The 21046-nt window shown below is 47.5% G+C and overlaps 1 protein-coding gene across 5 annotated transcripts; it reads right to left on the bottom strand.

The window, feature by feature from the left end:
- Positions 1-1951: 1951 nt before the first annotated feature.
- Positions 1952-21004, bottom strand: CEP63 (centrosomal protein 63). Of its 5 annotated transcripts, none has more exons than XM_031596561.2 (14): positions 20715-21004; positions 19030-19210; positions 17819-17914; positions 15553-15678; positions 14581-14694; positions 11610-11846; positions 11265-11410; positions 10395-10523; positions 9644-9758; positions 7283-7480; positions 6794-6880; positions 5745-5950; positions 4891-5197; positions 1952-2475 (listed from the first exon to the last, which is right to left on the bottom strand). In XM_031596561.2, the coding sequence occupies exons 1-14, from the start codon at positions 20756-20758 to the stop codon at positions 2317-2319; spliced, it is 2145 nt and encodes a 714-aa protein (XP_031452421.1). In that variant the 5' UTR covers positions 20759-21004; the 3' UTR covers positions 1952-2316. The 5 variants fall into 5 exon arrangements, with proteins under 5 accessions (XP_031452421.1, XP_031452422.1, XP_031452423.1 ...); XM_031596562.2 differs by having other exon boundaries at positions 11610-11843; XM_031596563.2 differs by having other exon boundaries at positions 19030-19207.
- Between the last annotated feature and the right edge of the window lie 42 nt (positions 21005-21046).

The raw sequence follows: 21046 nt of genomic DNA, 5'->3' as shown, positions 1-21046 counted from the left end.
GAGATTAAATTCTTCCTAACATCCAACATGACCCTCCCCTGATACAACTTGAAGCCATCACCTCTCATCACATTGCTATTATCTGGGAACGACCCCCAATATGCCACAATCTCCTCTACCATATAGAGAGCTTGAAGTCCTCTGGCACTGCCCCAGTGAGCACTGGGTACCAGCCATGGGCACAAAGGGAACAGAGAGCACATTTCCTTACACACCGTTGTCCTCTGCCTGGTGACATCCTGGGGAGCATTCCCTCCTCTCCTGCAAAGCTCTGCAGTGCTCAGACCTTGCAGCAACACGCACATACGTAGGCACAAACATTTAATATTTCAAAGGGAAAAGTGACCAAAAAGCACTTTGACAGCCACAACTGCAGCTGGAGGCAGGCAGAGCCTGCAGCAGCTTCAGAGACACTGCCCTGCTGCAAAGAGAACTACCACAACCAAATTGCCACCTTTGTCTTTCAAGCACCAAGCAAACATCTGGCTCAGCATCTCATCAACATCTCATCTCAGATGGGTAAGAGATTCTTTGGTGCTACTGGAAGCACGAGTTCAAAGGCAAAAAAAAAAACCCTTCTCTGTGTTCATTAGCAATACAGCTGGCGCTCATCACAGGGGCTGTATGATGCTATGAAGGCACAGAGCAGCGCCTGCAGAACACGGCACCCCTGGATGAAAGGGGTGACACCTTCCCCCAGCACAAACACAGCTCTGCCTCCTCCCCTTTGGGACAGAAACGCACATTCCCCAGCAGAGATGAGGACAGCACGTCTGGCAGTATGGATAACCCACAGCCAACACACATGGGAGCTGAGCCAGGCCCTAACCCAGCAGCCAACTGTCCTCTTTAGAACAACCTTTTACAGCTCACCCCGGTTTTTGTCTAAACACCCCGTGACCAACAAGTCCTTACCTGAGCTGTGGATGTTCCAGGAACGCCAACCTGTGGGCAGCTCTGAGCACGAACCCAGGCCAAAGCTGTTTGTAAAACACACGACCACGCAGGCAGGTAAATGACTCACTGTATAAATGGCACAGAGAGAACTCAGGACGGATCTGAAGGTTTCATCTTTCTTCAAAGAACTGCAGAAGAAAAGCAAAATAAAAGGACGTGTTGATTCAGAAGTCCTCCACCTTTCCAATTCTGGAATGCAGAACTGCCCAGCAAGGCACTGGCCCAGTTTTGGCATGCCAGGAAGGCTCCAGCCTGCCTGCAGGCATCACCTTGCTGAACACATCTGCCAAACGCAATGGAAAAGAACTGGAAAGTGAGGGATGCTTCCATACCTACGTTTGTCCATGCAGAGGTTGTAAAGGCTCAGCTATGGGAAGAGTTGCAGTACACCTCTCTGGAAGCAAGGCAACTCCACAGCAAACAAGTTCTCTCACTCATTTTGTTGAGCAAGGACTCAAGGAACAGATCTTAGATGTATTGCAGTGCTGCAATTCAACCTGACTGGACAGCATCCAAGGCACAGCCTGGATTGCAACAGGCTGATAGCAGCCCGTGGCAGCTGCAATTACCTCTGCTGGACAGATGGATCTCACTCACTTCTGTGCTCCTCTCCCATTCAATTTCATCATCACTTCCAACTACCGTTCTTTCTTTTGTAGAAGCTGCAACCAAAATCAGAATGCAGCTATTCACTTCTCAGTTATCTTGCAGTACTTCAAGCAGCACACAAGCAAGATAAAGAAGCCAGATATTATACAAACAGCAAAGAGCAGAAGATGAACCAGGAAATAATAATAAAATCCAGTAAGGGAAAAATAACTGGGGAAAATGCGGGTGGCCCAAAGGAAGAGGAATTCTATTTCTTGCTTCTCGAAGAACATGACTAGAAGGAAAGGATGGAAAAATTGTCTAAATTGTTCATCAAAGTTCCCAATGGGAATGCAAAATGAGCCAAAACCTTTACTATGTAAATTCGCAGGAAGAAGAAAAGGAATGTTTTTCCTCTTTGCTTTATTTCAATGCTTTTACATGTATCAAATACACATAAAATACTTTACATTAAATTTAGCAAACGTTTCGCTTTTAAAAACACCATGAAGTCTTTGCAGGTGGGTGCACAAACACGTATCTCTCCCACAGCCTCCTAGCCCTCCCTTGGAAGCTGACCAACACGTGGTGGGGGCACAGTTCCTTTCTGATCTGATGCAGGGCATTCCTGCACACGTTCCTCCCAGCATCCAGCCTGCTGACTCAGCTCCTCAAGCTCCAACAGCAATTGCTGTGCAGGTACCTCCCTCTGCTGCAGTTTGAAACCATGCAAGAAAAGCAGTGCTCCAACTGAGTCCACTTGAGGAAATGTCATTCCTGGTGTCCAAAGTGTCTCACTATCTTTTCACTCTCTTTTTTCAGTTCCTCTATGTGAGCATCCAGGCATTCCAGGATGTGCTGGGATCTCAGTTCTTCCTCTTCCAGGTATCGGGCAGCTACTGAGCCGACTGAAGATGTAGGCAGGGGGCACTGAAGAGAGAAAAGGACAGTGGGTATTTTGTTATTCCAGCTTTCAACTAGAAACACTGCCGATCAACAAGTCACCTAACTAAATGCACCTCTAACTAAACAGTCCCCTCTAAGGGGCTGCACCATTTCTGCATAATCCCTTAGGATTCAGACTGGTGTCATTGCAAACTCTTCTATCTCAGCTGCTCCCCACACTAGGGGGCTGGGAGCTGGAGCAGAACAGAAACAGCCTTTCCATCTGTTGCTCTTTATGGGGGAAACCCTGACCCCAGGAGCACTGTTAGGAATTGGCTGCTTACCTTCAGACACTGGACTTTCACTTCAGTTACCAGCCCCTCCACTAAAGACAACGAGGTTTATACTGTCACAGTACAATTCTAGAGGAGGGCAAAAACTCTCTGCCCCCTCCCTGGAGGTGTTCAGGGCCAGGCTGGATGGGGCCCTGGGCAGCCTGGTCCAGTATTAAATGTGGAAGCTGGTGGCCCTGCCTGTGGCAGGGGGGTTGGAGATTCACGATGCTTGAGGTCCCTTCCAACCCGGGCCATTCTGTGATTCTGTGGCACTACAAACCCAGCAGGGCCCACTCACACTGCCAGCACCAGCTCTGACTCACTGAAGTCTGCATTTTGCTCCTTGTCATCATAAAAATCACCGTGTGCAGCATCACCTCACAACAGGGCTTCCTGAGAAGGAACTGCCAGACTGGGTGAGCACCAGGAGTCCCTCTGCTTCCTTTTGTTCTGCATTAATGACTTTCTACTGCAGTCCCAGAGGGAAGTACAGCCAAACTCCCATGGCAGCTCACCAAACTCCACTTCCATTCAGCTAGCACTGAACTATTCCAGATTCTTTCCTTCACAGTCAATGATTGTTCCTGCTACTCATATCACTTACCCACAAGTTCTGAACTTACACAAAAGTAACACCATAAGCTAAGCTTGAATAAAGGGTTGAAGAGAAGCTTCCTGCATCGGGGCAGGCAGGTGAATTACAACGGGGCTGCTTCCCATTACAGAAAACTTGCCTCAGCATCCCAGCAAGACAATGTAACTGGTTATTCCCCAGCCCTGGAGTCCCATGGCTTTCTGACCATCTATCAACAAGCAAAGAGAACAAAGAGAAACAGAAAAAAGGCTGCAAAGAGCAAGCCAACCTCCCCTGCCCCACAAAACCCCCTCTCTTGAGATTAAAGGAACTGATTTAAAGACACAGGTGCCTGACCACCAGCAGGGAGTCCCTCCCAGTTATCACCAGCAGAAACATTTGTGTTTCCTCAGAAACTTTCTTTCTTCCTCTCAGACCACACTGAGCAAAACGCAACACATTCCCTTCTACTAAGTACCAACCCCTAGGGCTCCTCAAGGTCTGAAGTGGAGCTGTTTGCACTTCAATCCTTACCCTGCAATCTGAAGAGCTTCCATTCCGAATTTACAATTCTCTCAGCTCCTAACATTTATTTTCTGGGCATACCCACAAGCAATTTCAGCCTTGAAACAATTAAGACCTATTTTTGGTCTCAATAAGACCTACAGACTCAACAAGCCTCCTCTTACCCATGCATGAGCCTCACAGACTCTACACTCTGAGTTCCCCATAAATTAAAAATAACAGTTGTCATGGCTTACAGTACACAGCCAGGGGGGAAGAAATCTCTACAGACTGCTTGTGACCACACATCTGGAGCAAGGACCAGTACTCAGGATTCAACCCATCCCATACTACAGCCCTGCTCTGACAAACTCCAGCATACAGTCAGTCCTGGTGTCCCACTGTTACCCCCCCCCCCCCCAACACTTTGCTGTCCCAGTCAGTCTGCAGGCTGGTGATCACAGCAGGCACTGAGATATATGGTCTTCAATACCTCAGGCAAGAAGTGATTGAGCCCAGATTTCCTGTATGCTAGGCAAATGCTTCAGCAGCTGAGCTGCATTAAGAGGATGGAGAAGGTGCAAATACTGCTTCCTATTGGAAAGATCACTGACTGGGAAAATAACCTCTGCTTGTGCAACAAAGCACTTCTTCTAGGTTTTCTTATCAGCTAACATAAGTGGTGCAAAATGCAACATGCTGACTACTGCAGTCCCATTCAGAGGGGTCAAATTCACTGTAATGTGGTCCCACACCAAAAGCTCAAGCAGAATTCTGAAGCAACAAAGCAGGCTGTGGTGCACACTGATGTACAGCACTAGTACAGGGAGAATCCTGAGGTTCTGGAACTTGCTCAGTAATCGTAACAAGCAAAACCTCTCCCTTGTCCATGTCATACCCACCTAGCAGTGTTTTCTCCTCCCTGTTTTAAGTTTGACAAATGCTTGCAGAACCACACACCACACAGATCTGTCTCCTTTTGCCATATGAGAACTCGGTTGCATCGCCAGTAGCTGAATGGCAAAATGCTTATATACAAGTGCTTACCAAAGGTACAGATTCTTGTTCGTGACTTGACTGCTTGGATGCTCCATCTGGAAAATCTTTGCCATCATCCAGCACAAGGACCAAAGAATCTGTTCCATGCAAGGCACCCGGAGCAGGGGTGGGTGACTCCACGCAGCTCTTCCTGCTGGTCTGGGTGGGTAGCTCAGCAGCCTCAGGGATCACAGCTCCCATTTCAGCAGGTAAAGGCTGGATCTTCCATCTCTGATGATGCTGAGTAGTTTTGTCAGGCTTGTGGTGTATTTTCTCTGTTTGTTCATCCTGTTTATGCTGTGATTCCTGAGTTGTCCTGCAAGGCAGGTGTGAAAACTTCACTGACAGTTGGCCTCTTAACAGCTGAATTTCAGCAAGAACTTGGAAGCAGTAACACTTACCACAGAGTTTACTGATAGGCAATTTGGATTGTCAGGACTCTCTCTCATTTCTTAAGAACCCCCTGATGCACATCCAGTCACCAGGGAATTCCCTCACTCTCCTGCTACTGTAGATACCAGAAACTACCATATGCACACATCCTAGAAAGGAGAAGAGCACAGCCAACTGTGCCAAACCTAATCCTTGCACTGAAAGCAGCACATACTGCTTCTCTATCTAGAACAGAGGCAGTCAAATACTAGCTGGCTTTGCAGAATGCAAATCAGCTGGGACTAAAAGCTACTGCACTACTTCAAGCATAAAGGCAGATTCCAAAACAGTCCTTTTTGTTCTCCCCTATATACTACGTGCTGGAGAAAGATGCTCTTCATAAAGCACATCATTAAAATCCCACACACCTCCATTCCTTCTGTTCTCCTTCATGGTAAGGAAACAGCATCTTTAGGTTATGCAACACTCACCTGTACTGCACATCCCTGGGCTCAGGCTCTTCACTTTGCAACTGCTGAGCAGTGCCCTCAGGCTGACTCTGGCAGACCTGGGTCGTGAGTTCCAGTTTCTCCCTGGCCTCTGATAGATCCTTCTTCAGCTGCTGGTTCTCTGATTTTAATTTGTTTAATTCAACGACGTAATCTTCACTGAGTGCTCTCAGGGTGGCATCTTTTCCCTAACAGAGAAGAGCTGATGTCAAACGTAGGTTTTGCAAGATGTCATAGACAAATCCAGAGCAAAGTCTGGCAAGTGATTCCTTAAAGCATATTCTATAATCCCATTTTTGACTGGCAAAATTTTCACAGCTTTCGTAAGAGCAAATCAATTATAAATGCCTTATTGTGTCTGCACTGAGACAATATGTTCACCTGCTTAGGAAAGGAAATCTCTATCATTGCTGGCTGATGCTTATAAAAAGTCATGAAAATATGGACCAAGAGTTAATCATGTAGTTCTCACTCATTACCCAAGGCCAGAGGCAGATACATGGCCTTGAGTACTCTTCCAGCTGTATTTCCAGGGTTCTCTCACTTCGTTACGATGGAAACTGTCAGTATGGTGGGAACACTCAGGTGACACTCCAACAAACTGCCTCAGCCTGAGCAGCAACCCAGACAGCAGAACAGCAAGCTGTACCAGGTACTTCCTAGGGGCTTGGGGGAACACATACCCCACTGCTGCTGAGAAGTAACCACTCTCACTGTGAACAGCTTGCTCCCCATCTTCTCCATCCTAGGCCAGGTGGGTATCGCCATATTTCTATCCCTTTAACAAAAGGCCCCCCCAGCAGGAGGGCAAGTGACACGCTCTCATCCCAGAAAGCACGAGGACCTGAGTGGTTACAGCTTGCAGCTCAGAAGGACACCAGAGATTCAGAATTGGATTTTTCAGGTAGACGGGCACGAAATGGAGGTGCACCTGAAGTGCACAGTGAGAAGTCTGGGCCAAGAGAATGACTGCTCCCAGGTTGGGGAACCACAATGCTAGGCACTTTCCACCCCCATTCCTCCACATGTACCTCCAGCACACCCAGCTCCACCTTTTCCAGCATCTCCGAGAGGTGACGGTTTTCCAGCTTCAAGGTCTCCAGCTGAACTAGGATCACCTGAAGAGACACAGAGGCAAACAGCAGCTCAGGAAAAGAACATCATGTGCACGTTTCCCACCCTCAATTCAAGTAGAAAGCATGCTTTCAGCCATTATTCCTGCACCAGCACAGGGAACACCATGCAAGTAACTGTGCACGCTCAATTCATTCAGCTTCCAAAGATGCCATCATCCAGACCTATTTAGTGTGAGCAATCTCAAAGAACTCAGTAGGACTGCCTGTCACAGGTTTGAAAAGCAGCAAGGCAGATCCACCACCAGTCAGAAGATCTCACCAGAAGGCTCTCAACATCCTTGTTTAAAGGTTGCAGACAGAAAGGAATTATGAACACAGCAGGGCAGCTTTACAAGCACACAGATTCCTTGAGGAGACAGCACACGAGCCTTTGGCTGCTTTTACCCTGTGCTCCACTGCTTTCCTCTCTGCTCTTTCAATCTCCATCCTCAGCTGCTGTTCGAGGTCTGACGTGGAGCCGCCTGCAGAGGCAATGGTGATGTCCCTCTGGTGTAACTCCTGCGTCAACCTCGAGATCTCCTTTCTCATCCCTTCCAGCTCACCTCTGTGAATTTGTTCAGCCTGAGAGAGCTGCTCTTTCAGCTGGAGGAAGATTTAAAAGATGTTTCAGCAAAACACGGAAAGCGTTGGGCATGGTGACATAAAATCTAAGCAGCGGAAAGCAAAAAGCTCTATGCAAAAAAAAACCCCTTTGCACATGCATCTCCTTCCTGACTGAGAGTCACCTCATCCCAATCCCTTTCCATACCATAAACAAGGCTGCACGCTGTGGAAGACTGAGCAGCCCCCCAGTCAATGAAATCACAGTCCCCTGAGCCAACCGTTCCGCAACCAAAGGCCCAGTGCCTTCCCTGGGGATGTGCAGTAACACTTTCATAACACAAATGAGCAGTCTGCCACGCTGCCTTCCTAAGGCAGAGATGATATCTTTAAATAGCCTTGGCTTGACCTTTCTTATTTGAATTTGTCCAAATGCTTTTGATTCAATAGTAGCTTGTAGCAACTAAATCTGCCCTTGGCAAACGTCCACAAGCTAGCTATGCACAGGGTAAAAATACACCTCTTTGTTTTCCTAACTCCATTTGATGACCACTAGTCCCCGTATTATGAGAGAATAATCATTCTCTATTTATGTTCCACACGATAGGCATGGCTTTATTTTTAGTACATTCAATCTCATTTATCTCTTTTCCAGTTTGGTAAGTCCTATTTCATTTGGCTCCTTGTATAAGAACCACACCATCCTTCTGGTCATCTTTTTCCATACTTATCTGGTCTTATTAAATGCCTTTTGAGATACTAGACCCAAATTGCATACACCACTGTGGTAGGAACACCAAATGTTTATTCAGTGGTGTAACAGAATGACAACACAGTGCAATTTCTTTCCTAATATTCTACACCACCAACCAGAAACACTGAGCACCCAAACCTCCAGGATTTTGCAGAGAATTACAATTATTTCAGAAAACTGAAGCAGATAATCTCTGCAGAGATCCATGTAAATACCACATGGTGATTTGTGTCCATGCCACCTCAATGCCAGCAGGGACAGGGAGGTGATTGTTCCCCTCTGCTCTGCTCTTGTGAGGCCCCATCTGCAGTACTGCGTCCAAGTGTGGAGCCCCCAGTACAAGAAAGACAGGGAGCTGTTGGAGAGGGTCCAGAGGAGGGCCACGAAGATGATCAGGGGACTGGAGCACGGCCCCTATGAGGACAGGCTGAGGGAGCTGGGCTTGTTCAGCCTGGAGAAAAGAAGGCTGCGGGGTGAGCTCATTGCAGCCTTTCAGTACCTAAAGGGAGCCTACAAACAGGAGGGGAATCAACTCTTGGGAAGGGTAGATAAGTGCAGGACAAGGGGAAATGGTTTGAAGTTGAGGGAGGGAAGATTTAGGTTTGACATCAGGGGGAAATTCTTTACAGAGAGAGTGGTGAGGTGCTGGAACAGCTGCCCAGGGAGGCTGTGGATGCCCCATCCCTGGAGGTGTTCAAGGCCAGGTTGGATGGGGCCCTGGGCAGCCTGGTCTAGCATTAAATGTGGAGGTTGGTGGCCCTGCATGTGTCAGGGGGGTTGGAGATTCATCATCCTTGAGGTCCCTTCCAACCCTGGCCATCCTGTGATTCTGTGATTGCCTCCCAGGCAGACAGAACAGAATAACCATAACAAATCTCTTTGCTTTTCACAGCTTGTAGAAGATTAATCAATTGGGTGAACGTTCCAATGTGCAGCCAAGCACACATCTCAGGCAGGATCTGCACCTCTGCACATTCAGAATAAGGGATGAAAGACTTCCACAAAACCAAGGTTTTGCTCAAGTCCCAACTCCTCAGTTCACACACAAAGATAATTTGAAGCCATAGCTCAAGTAAGATGGATGTGTTACAGCAGAACATATTTCTTCCCTGCTCCTCTTCTAGTCCAGAGCCTGTAGGAGGCTTAAACTCAGTATTCTGGGCCTGATTTCCTTTGCACAGTTCCCCTCCAGCATCAGTTTGAGAGCATCCAGCTTACACAAAGCAAGCTGCACAGCCATGCACACAAACTTGTGAAACCTCTCCATCTCCCTACGGCCAGATCTGTTCCCTACCCTTCCCATGTCCCTGCCTCCACATCACCCCTGGCCTTGGCTCCCACCCTCGCTTTGCTAACAGAGCACTGCAGCCTCTTCGAGGCACACGATGCTCACAGGGAACTGCTGACTCCACAGGTGCCTTTCCCACTCTCCAGGAACAAAGTGATATTACCTTTTTAATCTCCGCCTTTGACTCGGTACGGTGTTCTTCCATTGACTGCAGCTCTTTGATACTCTCAGCCAGCTCTTCACTCAGCTGTACACACCTTGCATTTGAAGACACCAGGCTGGGTGCCAAATGTAAAACTACAGGTTAGAATACCCCAAGAAGGAGAACACGGTCAGGACAAACTTTGATCTCCCAAGCAGTCTCTCATGTCATAACTGAAACTGGACTCTAACCCAGACATTCCCTAGCAATCCTTCGGGCTTGTGTACCAAAATCCTTTTAAAATGGATGGGGATGCTGATTTAATAGATACAGTGGTTTCTCATATGTTTCTTTGTCATAATGAGATTACCAGCTTCCCATGCAAACATCTGTCTGAAAACCACCAACTCAAAGAGGAAAACTCGCTTCTAATTCTTATTTCACGGGTTTAGATCAGGTTCTTACAAGCTGCCTGACAAAGAATCCATAACCTATTACAAATGAAGGTGCTAAGCCTAAGCAAGCCAAAACCCTGAAAACACCCACAGCATGCAGTGAAAAGCAGCCAGCCAATTAGCAAAACAGCCTCACTATTAAACTCCAAAATGAATAGCATTTGATTTCTTTCGCCCTTTGATATTTTAAATAAGCCTACAAAAAAAAAAAAAAAAAAAATCAGAGAGACTGCTGAACCTGATGAATACAAAACATCAGGCATTACATTGTTATCCAGGTTTCATTGCAGAGCTGGGGGAAGCAAGCAGACTGCTACCTGTCCTCCAGGTGAGTCACCTCTGCCTGCAACTGCTGCTCCTTCTCCTGGGCAACATCCAGCTGCAGAAGCACATGCTCCAGCCCTGGAGAAGACAACTGCTTCTCCTGCAAGCGTTCCTCCAAGGCCCTAAGCAGAAACAGGAAATCTAAACTCAATACAAAAACATTATGCCTGGTTCCATTTCCATTCAATTAACTGAAAAGTCCACGAAGCCTAACACTCAGGAACACCAGCACTGTGAGTACATGATGTGCGTCGTGTTTTGATGTTGGTCTCCCTGAAGCAGGCAGTTTTGCTGCCGTTAGCAGCCACCCAGCAAACACTTGCAAGCAATGATGCAGCTGTTAGGGAGCACACAGCACCACGTGTTGACACAGCCACTGGAACTCTCTGCACTCTGCATACTGCCAGTGCAGAAGGTGAAAGTGAGGTGATTTTCTCACCTATGAGGTCACCTCACCCAGGCCCTAATGTTTCATCCTTCATTCAGTGAGAACTTTCACAGACATTCCTAAGCTCAGTGTCAAAATCTGAAAGCACCCCAGCACTCAGCTGAAATGGACAAAAGGCCTGCACACACACAAAAAAAAAAAACAGAAACCATGCTCAATATCACCATGCTGCCCCCAGGAACCTCGTGGGGTAGAAAGCTGATTCCTTCCACACACTTCACTGAGGGTCAGTAGATTTCAAGAGCAGTGCAATTTGCCAAATGCTGCGAGGAAGCACAGCACTTGTGAAAAGCATCAGTGCACTACCCTGGGCATCAAGCAGTACAGATCCAATTGTAGGAAAACGCTGCTTCCATCCACAGCAGGACAACCTGACATATATATCTGGACATGAGAGCAAAAGCATGGATGCTACCTGATGAGGATTTCCTTTGTGTGAAGAGTTTCAGTCACCCTGGTCAGCTCTTTCTGCAATTGCTCCTGGTGCAGCTTGGAGCTGTCAATGAAATCCTCCTGAGACTGCAAGGTGGCTCTGAGCTCCATCTTCTCATCCTGTAACACCTGCACGGGAGGAAGAAATGGCTGTTGCAGGGTTTGTTGTAGATTGGTTTGTTGTTATGAGATGCTGAACAGATTTTTAAGGAACGCTTGCAAACACTGCAGAGCACCACGTGGCTACAGGGGCAGCTTTGAGGTGAATCAGGAATTTTACAAAGGCTCACTGCCTTACATTCAGCTTCCCAACAATTCCTCCACTGACCTCAAGCATTTTCTTGGATTGCCTCAGCTCTTCTTCAACTCTCTGCTGGTCTTCCAGAATCATGCGATTGTTTTCAGTCAGATCATCCACCCTCATGTTAAGCCTCTCCACTTCCAGCTCGTTGGCACAGATAGCATCGTTGGCTCTCTCCAGCTTGCTGGTTAGGTGCTGGATTTCTGATCGGCTCGCCAGCTCCACCGACTCCAGAATCTGCTTCCGACTGGCAAGCTGACTCTGCTAATAGCAAGTGGTTTGCATTTGCTTCTATTTCATATTTGTACAGTGGTATTAAAGCAAAATTATAGATATTACAGCACATCAAACCTCAGTTCAGAAATGCTGTCTGTTTCTTGGAGCAGCAAGTCACACTTTCACAGGAAGCCTGACTGTCTGCCCTCCAGGGAATTAGGGAAGCACTGCTCCAGAGTTACAAGGCAGGGAAAGCTTCTGAAGGTAGACAGAACAAAAAAAGCCAGGGACCCCTCTGATTCCAAAAGGGGTTCAAAGAAGGTCTCTGAAAATAGGATCACAAATCACCCAAGCTGTCCAACCATGAGCTAAGAACAAACTGCCTGGCATTTTCTGCTGATTAACCTAAGGCTGTACCAGCACAGGTTTGCAGATATCATAGAATGCCCTGGGTTGAGTAGGACCACAGTGCTCATCCAGTTCCAACCCCCTGCTATGTGCAGGGTCACCAACCAGCAGACCAGGCTGCCCAGAGCCACACCCAGCCTGGCCTTGAATGCCTGCAGGGATGGGGCATCCACAGCCTCCTTGGGCAACCTGTTCCAGTGCCTCACCACCCTCTGGGTGAAAACCTTCCTCCTAATATCCAACCTAAACCTCCCCTGTCTCAGTTTAACACCATTCCCCCTCGTCCTATCACCATCCACCCTCATAAACAGCCGTTCCCCCTCCTGTTTCTACGCTCCCTTCAAGTATTGGAAGGCCACAATGAGGTCTCCCTGGAGAGCATGCACAAGATGCCCCAGTCATTTCCTCCACACCATGACCCACCATTACCTCAGAAAGCAGTTCCTGGTGCACAGGGAAGAAAAAAGCCCCACTAAGCCGATGAAACCCTGAACTAGGTGCAACCACTAATTATGCTTTGCTTGATGCAATAAAATACATCCTTCTGACAGCTTGCTCCAATGCTCACCTTGAACGTTTCATTGTTTTAATGGCAGACAAAAAAAAAAAATCATAGTTATAAGGAATGCCTGACTAGCAAACAATGCATGCAGTATTATTTACAAGCACAATGCTTTATTTCATGGTATTTCTTTCCATATAGCTAACTGGGGAAATGTAATAAGCCAGCTCTCATGTAAGCCTCTAAGAATTATTCCCCTTACCTATTCCTTTTTTGTACAGTACCTTATAATTTCTAAAGGCTGAAACAAAATATTGGAGTGGTCCTTCCCTTCCCATTTCTAAGAGCAGCAATTCCTGCCAGCTTCAGAATCGCCCCTTGTCTGACACACAATGCCTCACAGCTGAGCAGACTGCAGGAGCACTGCCTTTAGAAGGCTGTGCTATAATTTGGATTACAGCCTTTTCATTATTTGAATAGTCATGACAGAAAACGTAATCAAGAAGGGGCAAGAGTTCAGCATTCAGCCCAATGAGACGCCGTGGCAAAAGACCTGAGCATTTATTTCTGCATTAAGGAGACACTTCAGCAAACCCTCCTTTCCAGGCAGAGGACAGCACAGAAATCAAGGTTACCTCGTGGGCTTGGAGGGCTGTGTGTATTGCATGGAGGTGCTCAGCCCTGCATGCCACTGCCATAGGCTGCAATGACAGATGTGAGGAAAGCCAGCTGAAAGATGGGAACTGCTCCGTGGTCACAGATCTCAGCTTGACCTCATGCCAGAAAGCAGCCAGGCGTACAAAAGGCACTGAAACATCCCAGAGAAGAATGCAGTATTTTCACACTGGGATTTTCAAAGAAATGGAGGGCTCAGGCAGTCTGCTCATAGGAACTGTGTAGGAACTTACCTACACTACTAAGGAAAAACCACCCCAAATTTCTGCTCTTCTGCTAAACAGTCGGTTCCTCCGTGCTCCACGACTGCAGCCTGCACTCCAAGGACACATCTGTTCTCAGACAATTGAGCCATCAACGACACAAAGACAGCAGAGCAGCGAGACCTTCTGCTCAGCGACTCTCTCTGCATCTCTGCATCGTAGATCTGCTGGTGTCAGCCTCTCACAAAGCCCCTGTCAGAGCCAGCTTCAGCCCTGCCATCACACACACACCCTCCTTGCAGGAGCTCCCACTCAAAGCAGCTCAGGAGCCCATTAAGTGTGAAGCCCCCAGCAAGAGGTTCTTATCAGTGCCTGCTGTGATTGTGGCAGTGTGATGGCACAGCTGTGCTCTCAGTCAGTTCACCTGGCTCTGCTGCAGCACCACTAACTCACCCAACGACCAGCTTTTCAGGGACAGCAGCCCTGCTATTCCTTGTCTCCAGGAGATGAAAAAGAAAGGAAGGGAACAGGTCTGAAAAATGCTGTTAATTCTGCATTTTGTGGAAGCACCTGCCATTGGGGAAGGCTGTTTTTCAACCCCGTGCTCTGAGCTGGACACAGAAGGTACATTTTTAGCTACTGGCAGGTAAACAGCTTCAAACTGACCGACCTGATGGAGCAGCTGCTTTCAAACATCATATGCTGTGGTCTCTGGCTCTCAGGGAAAGCTCCATCCTATGGCCTTCCCCTCTAATTGGAGTGGGGGAGTGAGAGCAGCAAGAGCTTTACCTAACTTCTGTTGACAGACTCCAGATCTTTTTTCCACACAGCACTCAGACACGTAAAGCTTACTCCATTGGGACATTAAAAGTCATTTCAATGGCAACCTAAACTGGATTCAAGCCTGAGAGATTTCATTAGTCTCTTCCCCCCTCCCTGCCCTCCCACCTGCTGCACAAACAGAACAGAAACTTTCAGCACATATTAACTGTACCTGAATGAGCTCAGACTGCTCAGCCAAAGCCTTCCTCTGTGCTTCCAGTGATGCCACCTGCTGCTGGTAGAGCAAACGCTGCTTCTCCCAGTCAAGTGATTTTTGACGGAACTCCTGCAAGGACAGCAGGGATGGCTCAGAGCAGCACATCCACACAGCTGACAAGATTGCCCCTTCCCAGCTCATACCCACGTTTGCTCTCCCTCCCCACCACATCCTCACGCACCTTCCCTCGCAGCAGGGAAACCATTAAGCAGCCATCTGATGCACCATCTCAGCAGCACAAAACCCCTCTCACACTGTGCTCGCTGCTCTTCCCTCCCTCCCAACTTAAAATATCAGTTCAATTACGGCTGTTTACAAACGTTAAGTGCTAAAAGGCTCACAGCTCGTCACTTGGATTTGCTGTCAGAGGTTTAACAACGCAGCTTGCAAAACGGGCCATCACTGGAATCACTGGCAACCACTAACTGCAGAGCTCTAATGCTATCCTCAGCTCCTGCAATTGGATGCTACCTCTTACCCATGCCTCTGTTAGCCTTGTCTAGAGGTACACTGGAGAAAAACAGAGCGTGGTGAAGCCCAGCACAGCAGGGAGATGGAAGGACAAGACATGGCTGAGAACAAGTTTCATTTGTAGCTCCTCCTCCCTCCAAGAAGTGAGATGACAACCTCACCGCACAGGAATTCCACTCACACGATTAATTGCTCTTCCAGCACTTTATTCCTTTTACTCAGCTGAAGAATAAGAACTGCAAAACAGTTCACCCTGTGTACTTAGAGGCCCCAGTGCAGGAAACAATCTTTATTACACAAGCAATTGAGAAGAGCTTCACCAAGACAGTAGATGAAGAGTTCCTCTGGCCCAGGATTCACAGTGCACTTCCTAGTTGTCTGAATAGAGTCACCAGTGAAGCCCAAAAGTCAGTTCATAGATACGAACCAATTAGCAGCTGCTTCCCCATCGCCTACCTCCAGCTTCCTGCTCAGTCGGCTCATTTCAAACTGGTCATCCCCTTGCCTCTTGTTGGCCTCTTCTCTAGCTTCTCTCAGCTGTTTCTTCTGCAGCTTCTCATAGCTTCTCCTCAGCCTAGCCAACTGCAAGAATTCAGTGAAAAGGGCAACTTTGTTCAAGGCCGGCGGGCAGGAATTAAATAGCACACTGAAGGAAGGCAAACAAAATAGCTTCACGCAAACAATTCCCCCAATCAAGGCCACACAGCTTGCAAATGAAGATTTCTATTTGTATAATGAGCCTATTATACTGATAGGATCACAAAATACGCTGAGTTGTATAAGAGGAGCAGGATGCCATGCTAAAGTCATGACATCAGCAGCTCCAATTAGACCTCTGTCTTATCACAATGAGAGCATGACTGAAATATTGATAAGATGGAGGTCTATATGAAGCTGTTAACGTGGCACCTCCTCTCTCTACAGGTGGCTCCAAGACTCTGCAGCAGCAGCAGCAGAACCTGAGGTCCATCTCCTGGTGCCAAACACAGGGGCAGTTCTACATTCTTTGAGGTTAAAGCGAAGCTCAGGTGAGAACTGGAACTCTCCCATTCGGCAGGAGAAGGAAGATTTGAGAACTGTCATTATACATAATATCAACACTACTTCATCTGTCATCCTCTCCTTAGATACACGACGTATTTCACAATAACTGGAAAATGCCAACAGAAAATAGCACTCCTACGCCTACTGCTAGAATGCTAAACTCTCATCAGAAGCACAAATGAGGATAAAACTACCGACACTTAAACGACCCTCTGTGCAAACCATCACTTGCAACTTCCACATATTTCTCCATCTGATGAGCTCCCCAACTCAACTATTTAAACAAGTTACGTTTCCAAACGGTCACTGTGAACCTCAGAAGACATCATCCCCCAATTTGGGAACCAACAGAGAACTTACATCTGATTCAAGACCTCATGACCACACGGTGGTCAGGACAGGTTCTCCAGGGTCCTGAGTCAGCAAGGTGCTTAAGCACATTCATTGGGAATGGACAGAACGTGTTCTGTAATCAGGAGATTACAAGTTCTGGTTTATTCTTTCAGCAAGCTCAGAGAGGTGGACACTGTACCTGTAATTTTACTGGTAATGGTGGTAAACTGAGATAAAAACAATTTCCCCAAACAGTACTAACAACAGACTAAGGAATATTGCAGCTTAATGCCATCTACATGAATACTTCATGGGTAAAACACCAGTGCACAGCAATTTTAACCACAAGATGCACACTATATTCTAGCCATTCCAACTTAGGCTGATCTGGCCAAAGCACCTTAGCCTTGCTCTGCAGCCTATCCACTATTTCAGTGGGAACATCTCCTGTTAATCACACTGAGCAGTAAGGTGTTGTAAATGAGGACAGATGCCTTCTGTCACCAAAGCTGAAGCTACCAGATTAATTTAAGTTATGGCTTACGGTGAGCATGAACCAAGCTGAACTCTCCAGGGAGAAAAGGTCAGTGTTCTGCTGGCTGCTCACACCTCTTAACTCACTGCTTCTGACAAGCAAGTGGAGACAGGCAGAAGGAAGGCACCAACATGGAATGCTGCTGTTCCACCTGCAGGACACTGTGCGTGTTCCACCTTGAGATGAGCAGAGCTTGTTGAGATGGAAGCTCTGAAATCACTTCTTTAAAGTTATTCTCCGAGCATTCTTAAGTTGTTTTGCTTTTTAAGCACGTTAAGATTGATGTGTTTTGAGAGAACAGAGGCCCCTTCAAATAAAATCAGACTCAATGGAAGCAAAATGATGATGAGGCTGCATTCCGATCTGATCTCAGTTTCTCCATAGAATCAAGGCCGGTTCCACCACCACCCATTTTAATTTAAGGAAGTGCTGAAGGAGCAAACTGCTGCTGCCTGTACCCATAGCAACTTCCATATCAGCACTGTGGTGACTACGATTGGCAAACAGAGGAAGTTTTTGCACTAAACCTCTGCAGATGTCTAACGCATGAAAATTGCAACTTAGAACATATTCTTATTCCTGCAGATTTCTTCGTCACCACGTTCCCCTGACATGCCAGAAATAGGGCTAGCAAAGCACAGAAACATCTCTTTGTGCTCAGTGCTCTCTTCCCTAAGAACACAAACACCAAAAGAATGGGAAGCTTTAAAACCATGGCACTTAAGCAATGGCAACGATGCCAAGCATTTCACCTACCTGATCACATATCAAATGGGAACTAAAATCCAACCTTCTCTTTTTGAAACTTACCTCCTCTTGAAACTTCTTCAGCTGCTGCTCGTATTCCCTAACCAAGTCCTGTTTGGCTGTTTCCATGTCTTCCAGCTGCTGCCGTAACTTGCCAACCTGAACCAAGAATTAAAAAGCAGATGAATAGAACACAGACATTTCACTGCCAGGGATTTGTTTTCATTTTGTAAGTATACACAGTAGTGGAAATGGTAAATGAATGTTAAGAGATCCCAGTTTTCCAAGCTGGGGTCAGTCCTTCTGAAAGCAATTAAGCTTATGTCCACATGTCTGGTTGGCTGGGATGAGAACTGCCTCAGTTCTGACCTCGTGTTCTCAACCAGTGCCTGCCTTCCACTTGTTGAGATGAAGCTGACACTTCTGCCTTGCGCCAAAAGGTTGCTTTTCTTTGTCATTTTCATCAAAGTATTAATTATAAACATCCATTACGATTTCAAACTACCTACCAGGAGAAGAGATGGCCGTGTCATCCTCTTACCACAGTTAGATGAAGCAGAGATTCCAAATAACGCATGGACAAAGAAAGTGCTTTGAAACTCTTGGGGAAGACTTCCCTTCCCTTGATCCAAATCCTCTCATTCCCCTTCTTTTTTCCCCTGACCCTTTTCCCATCCATGACCCAGAGCAGTCACCTTTCTAACTGCAGCTCCAGAACACAGTGAGCCAATAAACAGGCAGCACAGTAAAATTAGAAGAAATCATTAGTGACAATTCATATGAATAAACCAAGAGTATGAATATACCTCAGCAGTGCTTTTAACCATAATGCACAATTTTGAAATCAGTGCTCACTTCTGGTGGTAAAATGTACTACGGGAGGCTCTTGCCTTACTTAGCACAGCTATTTGCTGATCTTAACTCTTCGCTTTGGCTTGACATTTAAGCAAGCATAAAGAGGAGGAAGTTTTTCACCCAGAGGGTGGTGAGGCACTGGAACAGGTTGCCCAAGGAGGCTGTGGATGCCCCATCCCTGCAGGCATTCAAGGCCAGGCTGGATGTGGCTCTGGGCAGCCTGGGCTGCTGGTTGGTGACCTGCACATAGCAGGGGGTTGGAACTGGATGAGCATTGTGGGCCTTTGCAACTAAGGCCATTCTGTGATCTATGAAACTGCAAAAAAAAAAAAACCTAACTCAAAACTGATGAAACACAGGAAATGCAGATCCACACAAAGTCAGCAAACTCTGAAGTTCACCCTTCAGCCTTTCTGTACCTCTTTATGCTTTTCCTCCAGCGCAGCCCTGGCAGAGGAAAGTTCCTGCTCTCGAACACCCAAGCAAGCTTCCAGTGCCTGGGTCTGTCCCTCCCATTCCGCCTTCTTGTGAGCCACCATGATGTCAATCTGCTTCATCAGCTCCTGCAGCTCAGCTTCACAGGATGTCAGGAAGCCACTGCTGGAAGGGAGCGAGCTTCAGGTCACAAAGAGGAGCACAGAGGTCCCGCATCCCCACACCAGTGACACCAGTGATTGGTGTGGAACATCATCAGGCAGAGACCTAAACTTGGCAATGACTAACGGGGCATGCTTTGGAAACCCCAGTCAGAACAAATGGCCCCCATGCTTTTACATGCAGTGTGTTTTGTCTTCTAATGTCACAGCAAGCCCCCATGACCACTGGTCCCTTTGTCTTGCTACCACGCATTACCTAAGTAAACCACAACACGTTCTGCCCATATTTTGCATTGCCCCTAATTGCCCTCCAGGCACGGGCGCTTTATATCCACTTTCAGTCACCAGAGAAACCTCCCAGCTCCTGAAAACAAAAGCGTATCACAAATGCAGACAAACCCCTAAGTGGAGGGGGTTGGATGACAACATGATAATGAAGAATAAAACATCCTCCATCCATTGGGGAGAGCACGCTCCCTGGCGATGCTGCAGCTTCTAATTTGGTGCAGTAATTATTGAAGCCAATTCAACCAACTCCTGTAAAACTTCACAAGTGCTAAGCTAGGGACAATATTAAGGCTTGCAAGATACAGCCCTGGAGGGCTGTGAACTCCATGATGATCTTCACCCCTTTAATTTGACTGTCAAATGGAAGGCTCTGGAAAGGAACGGAAATCAATAGGTTAAGGGATTGAAATTTCTCTGCTCCCCCAGAGCATACGCAGACTTCACAAGCTGACAGTTTTTCTATAGGGAAAGAAGTAGCTCTTACAGCAGCCAAAATCAGTTAAATTGGAAGTTCACCCTGGCCTGTGAGTTAACCAAAAATTAGCAGCTATTATGCACAGCAAGAACATTTCCTTCTCAGCATCTGCTGATACACAGCTATGTCTAGACTGCATTTATACAGCCAGTTAGCTGGAGAAGATGCAGCACTGAGTCACGTTCTCAAAGACAGTGATGAAAATGGTGTCAGTGTCTTTGGTTTTGTGTATAAATAAAGCATTGTTATTCCATTAGTGGCACTGCAGCCTCTCTCTGGGATCTCCAGGTCCAGAGGCCTTCACTTAAGGGTTCCTCAGGGACAAATGGGTGTCTGCAGCTTCAGCACAAGCAGGAAGCAAGCAGGTGCTCTCAATACAAACATATGTCTCACTGGGCTCTTAAGAAAAGCATTTATTCACACTTCTACTCGGCGTCATCCCTGACGCTCCAAGGCAAGAAGGGGCTTTTTAAAAGGGAAATTAAACGGGTGGTGTTTTTAGAGAGGCAGAACACAGAGATGCTGACACTACAGACTGCGAGGCAGTGAGGGATCGCTGCGAAGTGCGGAAGCAGCCACGATGCTGTGAGCCACTGCGTGCTGCCTGCCGAAGGCACCAGATAAACACTAAGAGCATCACTGACACCACGGGAGCGTGGCAGAAGGGTGGCTCAGGTAGAGCATAAGAGGGAAGCCCTACAGGGAGAGTGTTGTAAAGGACAGGCACGCACTCGTGCATACATACCTCCCCTGGCCATTCCTCTGCATTCCTGCCAGCAGAGCCTCCATCACCCAACGCCGGTGGGTTCAGCAGCGGGGAAAGCACGCCAAGCAGCGGTCACCACCGCATCCACGGGCAGCGGGAGGGGAAAGGTGGGGAAAAGACGCTACGCCACGAGAAGCGGGCAGAGGCACGAAGTGACGGGGCAGACAGATGCTTGGTTGCTACAGAACAAGAAGGCTCTGCGCCGGGGGCACCGGGGGCACGGCGCCCACCCGCAGACCGCTGCCGGCCGGGGCGGGGAGGGCACGGCGGAGGCGGCGGGCGGTGATGACGGTAGCGGAGGGCGCCGGAAC

This window comes from Phasianus colchicus, chromosome 10 (assembly GCF_987193195.1).
Source record: "Phasianus colchicus chromosome 10, bPhaCol1.hap1.1, whole genome shotgun sequence".
Lineage (NCBI taxonomy): Eukaryota > Metazoa > Chordata > Aves > Galliformes > Phasianidae > Phasianus > Phasianus colchicus.
The sequence above is the reverse complement of the archived record's forward strand: the minus strand, read 5'-3'. Positions and strand labels throughout refer to the sequence as shown.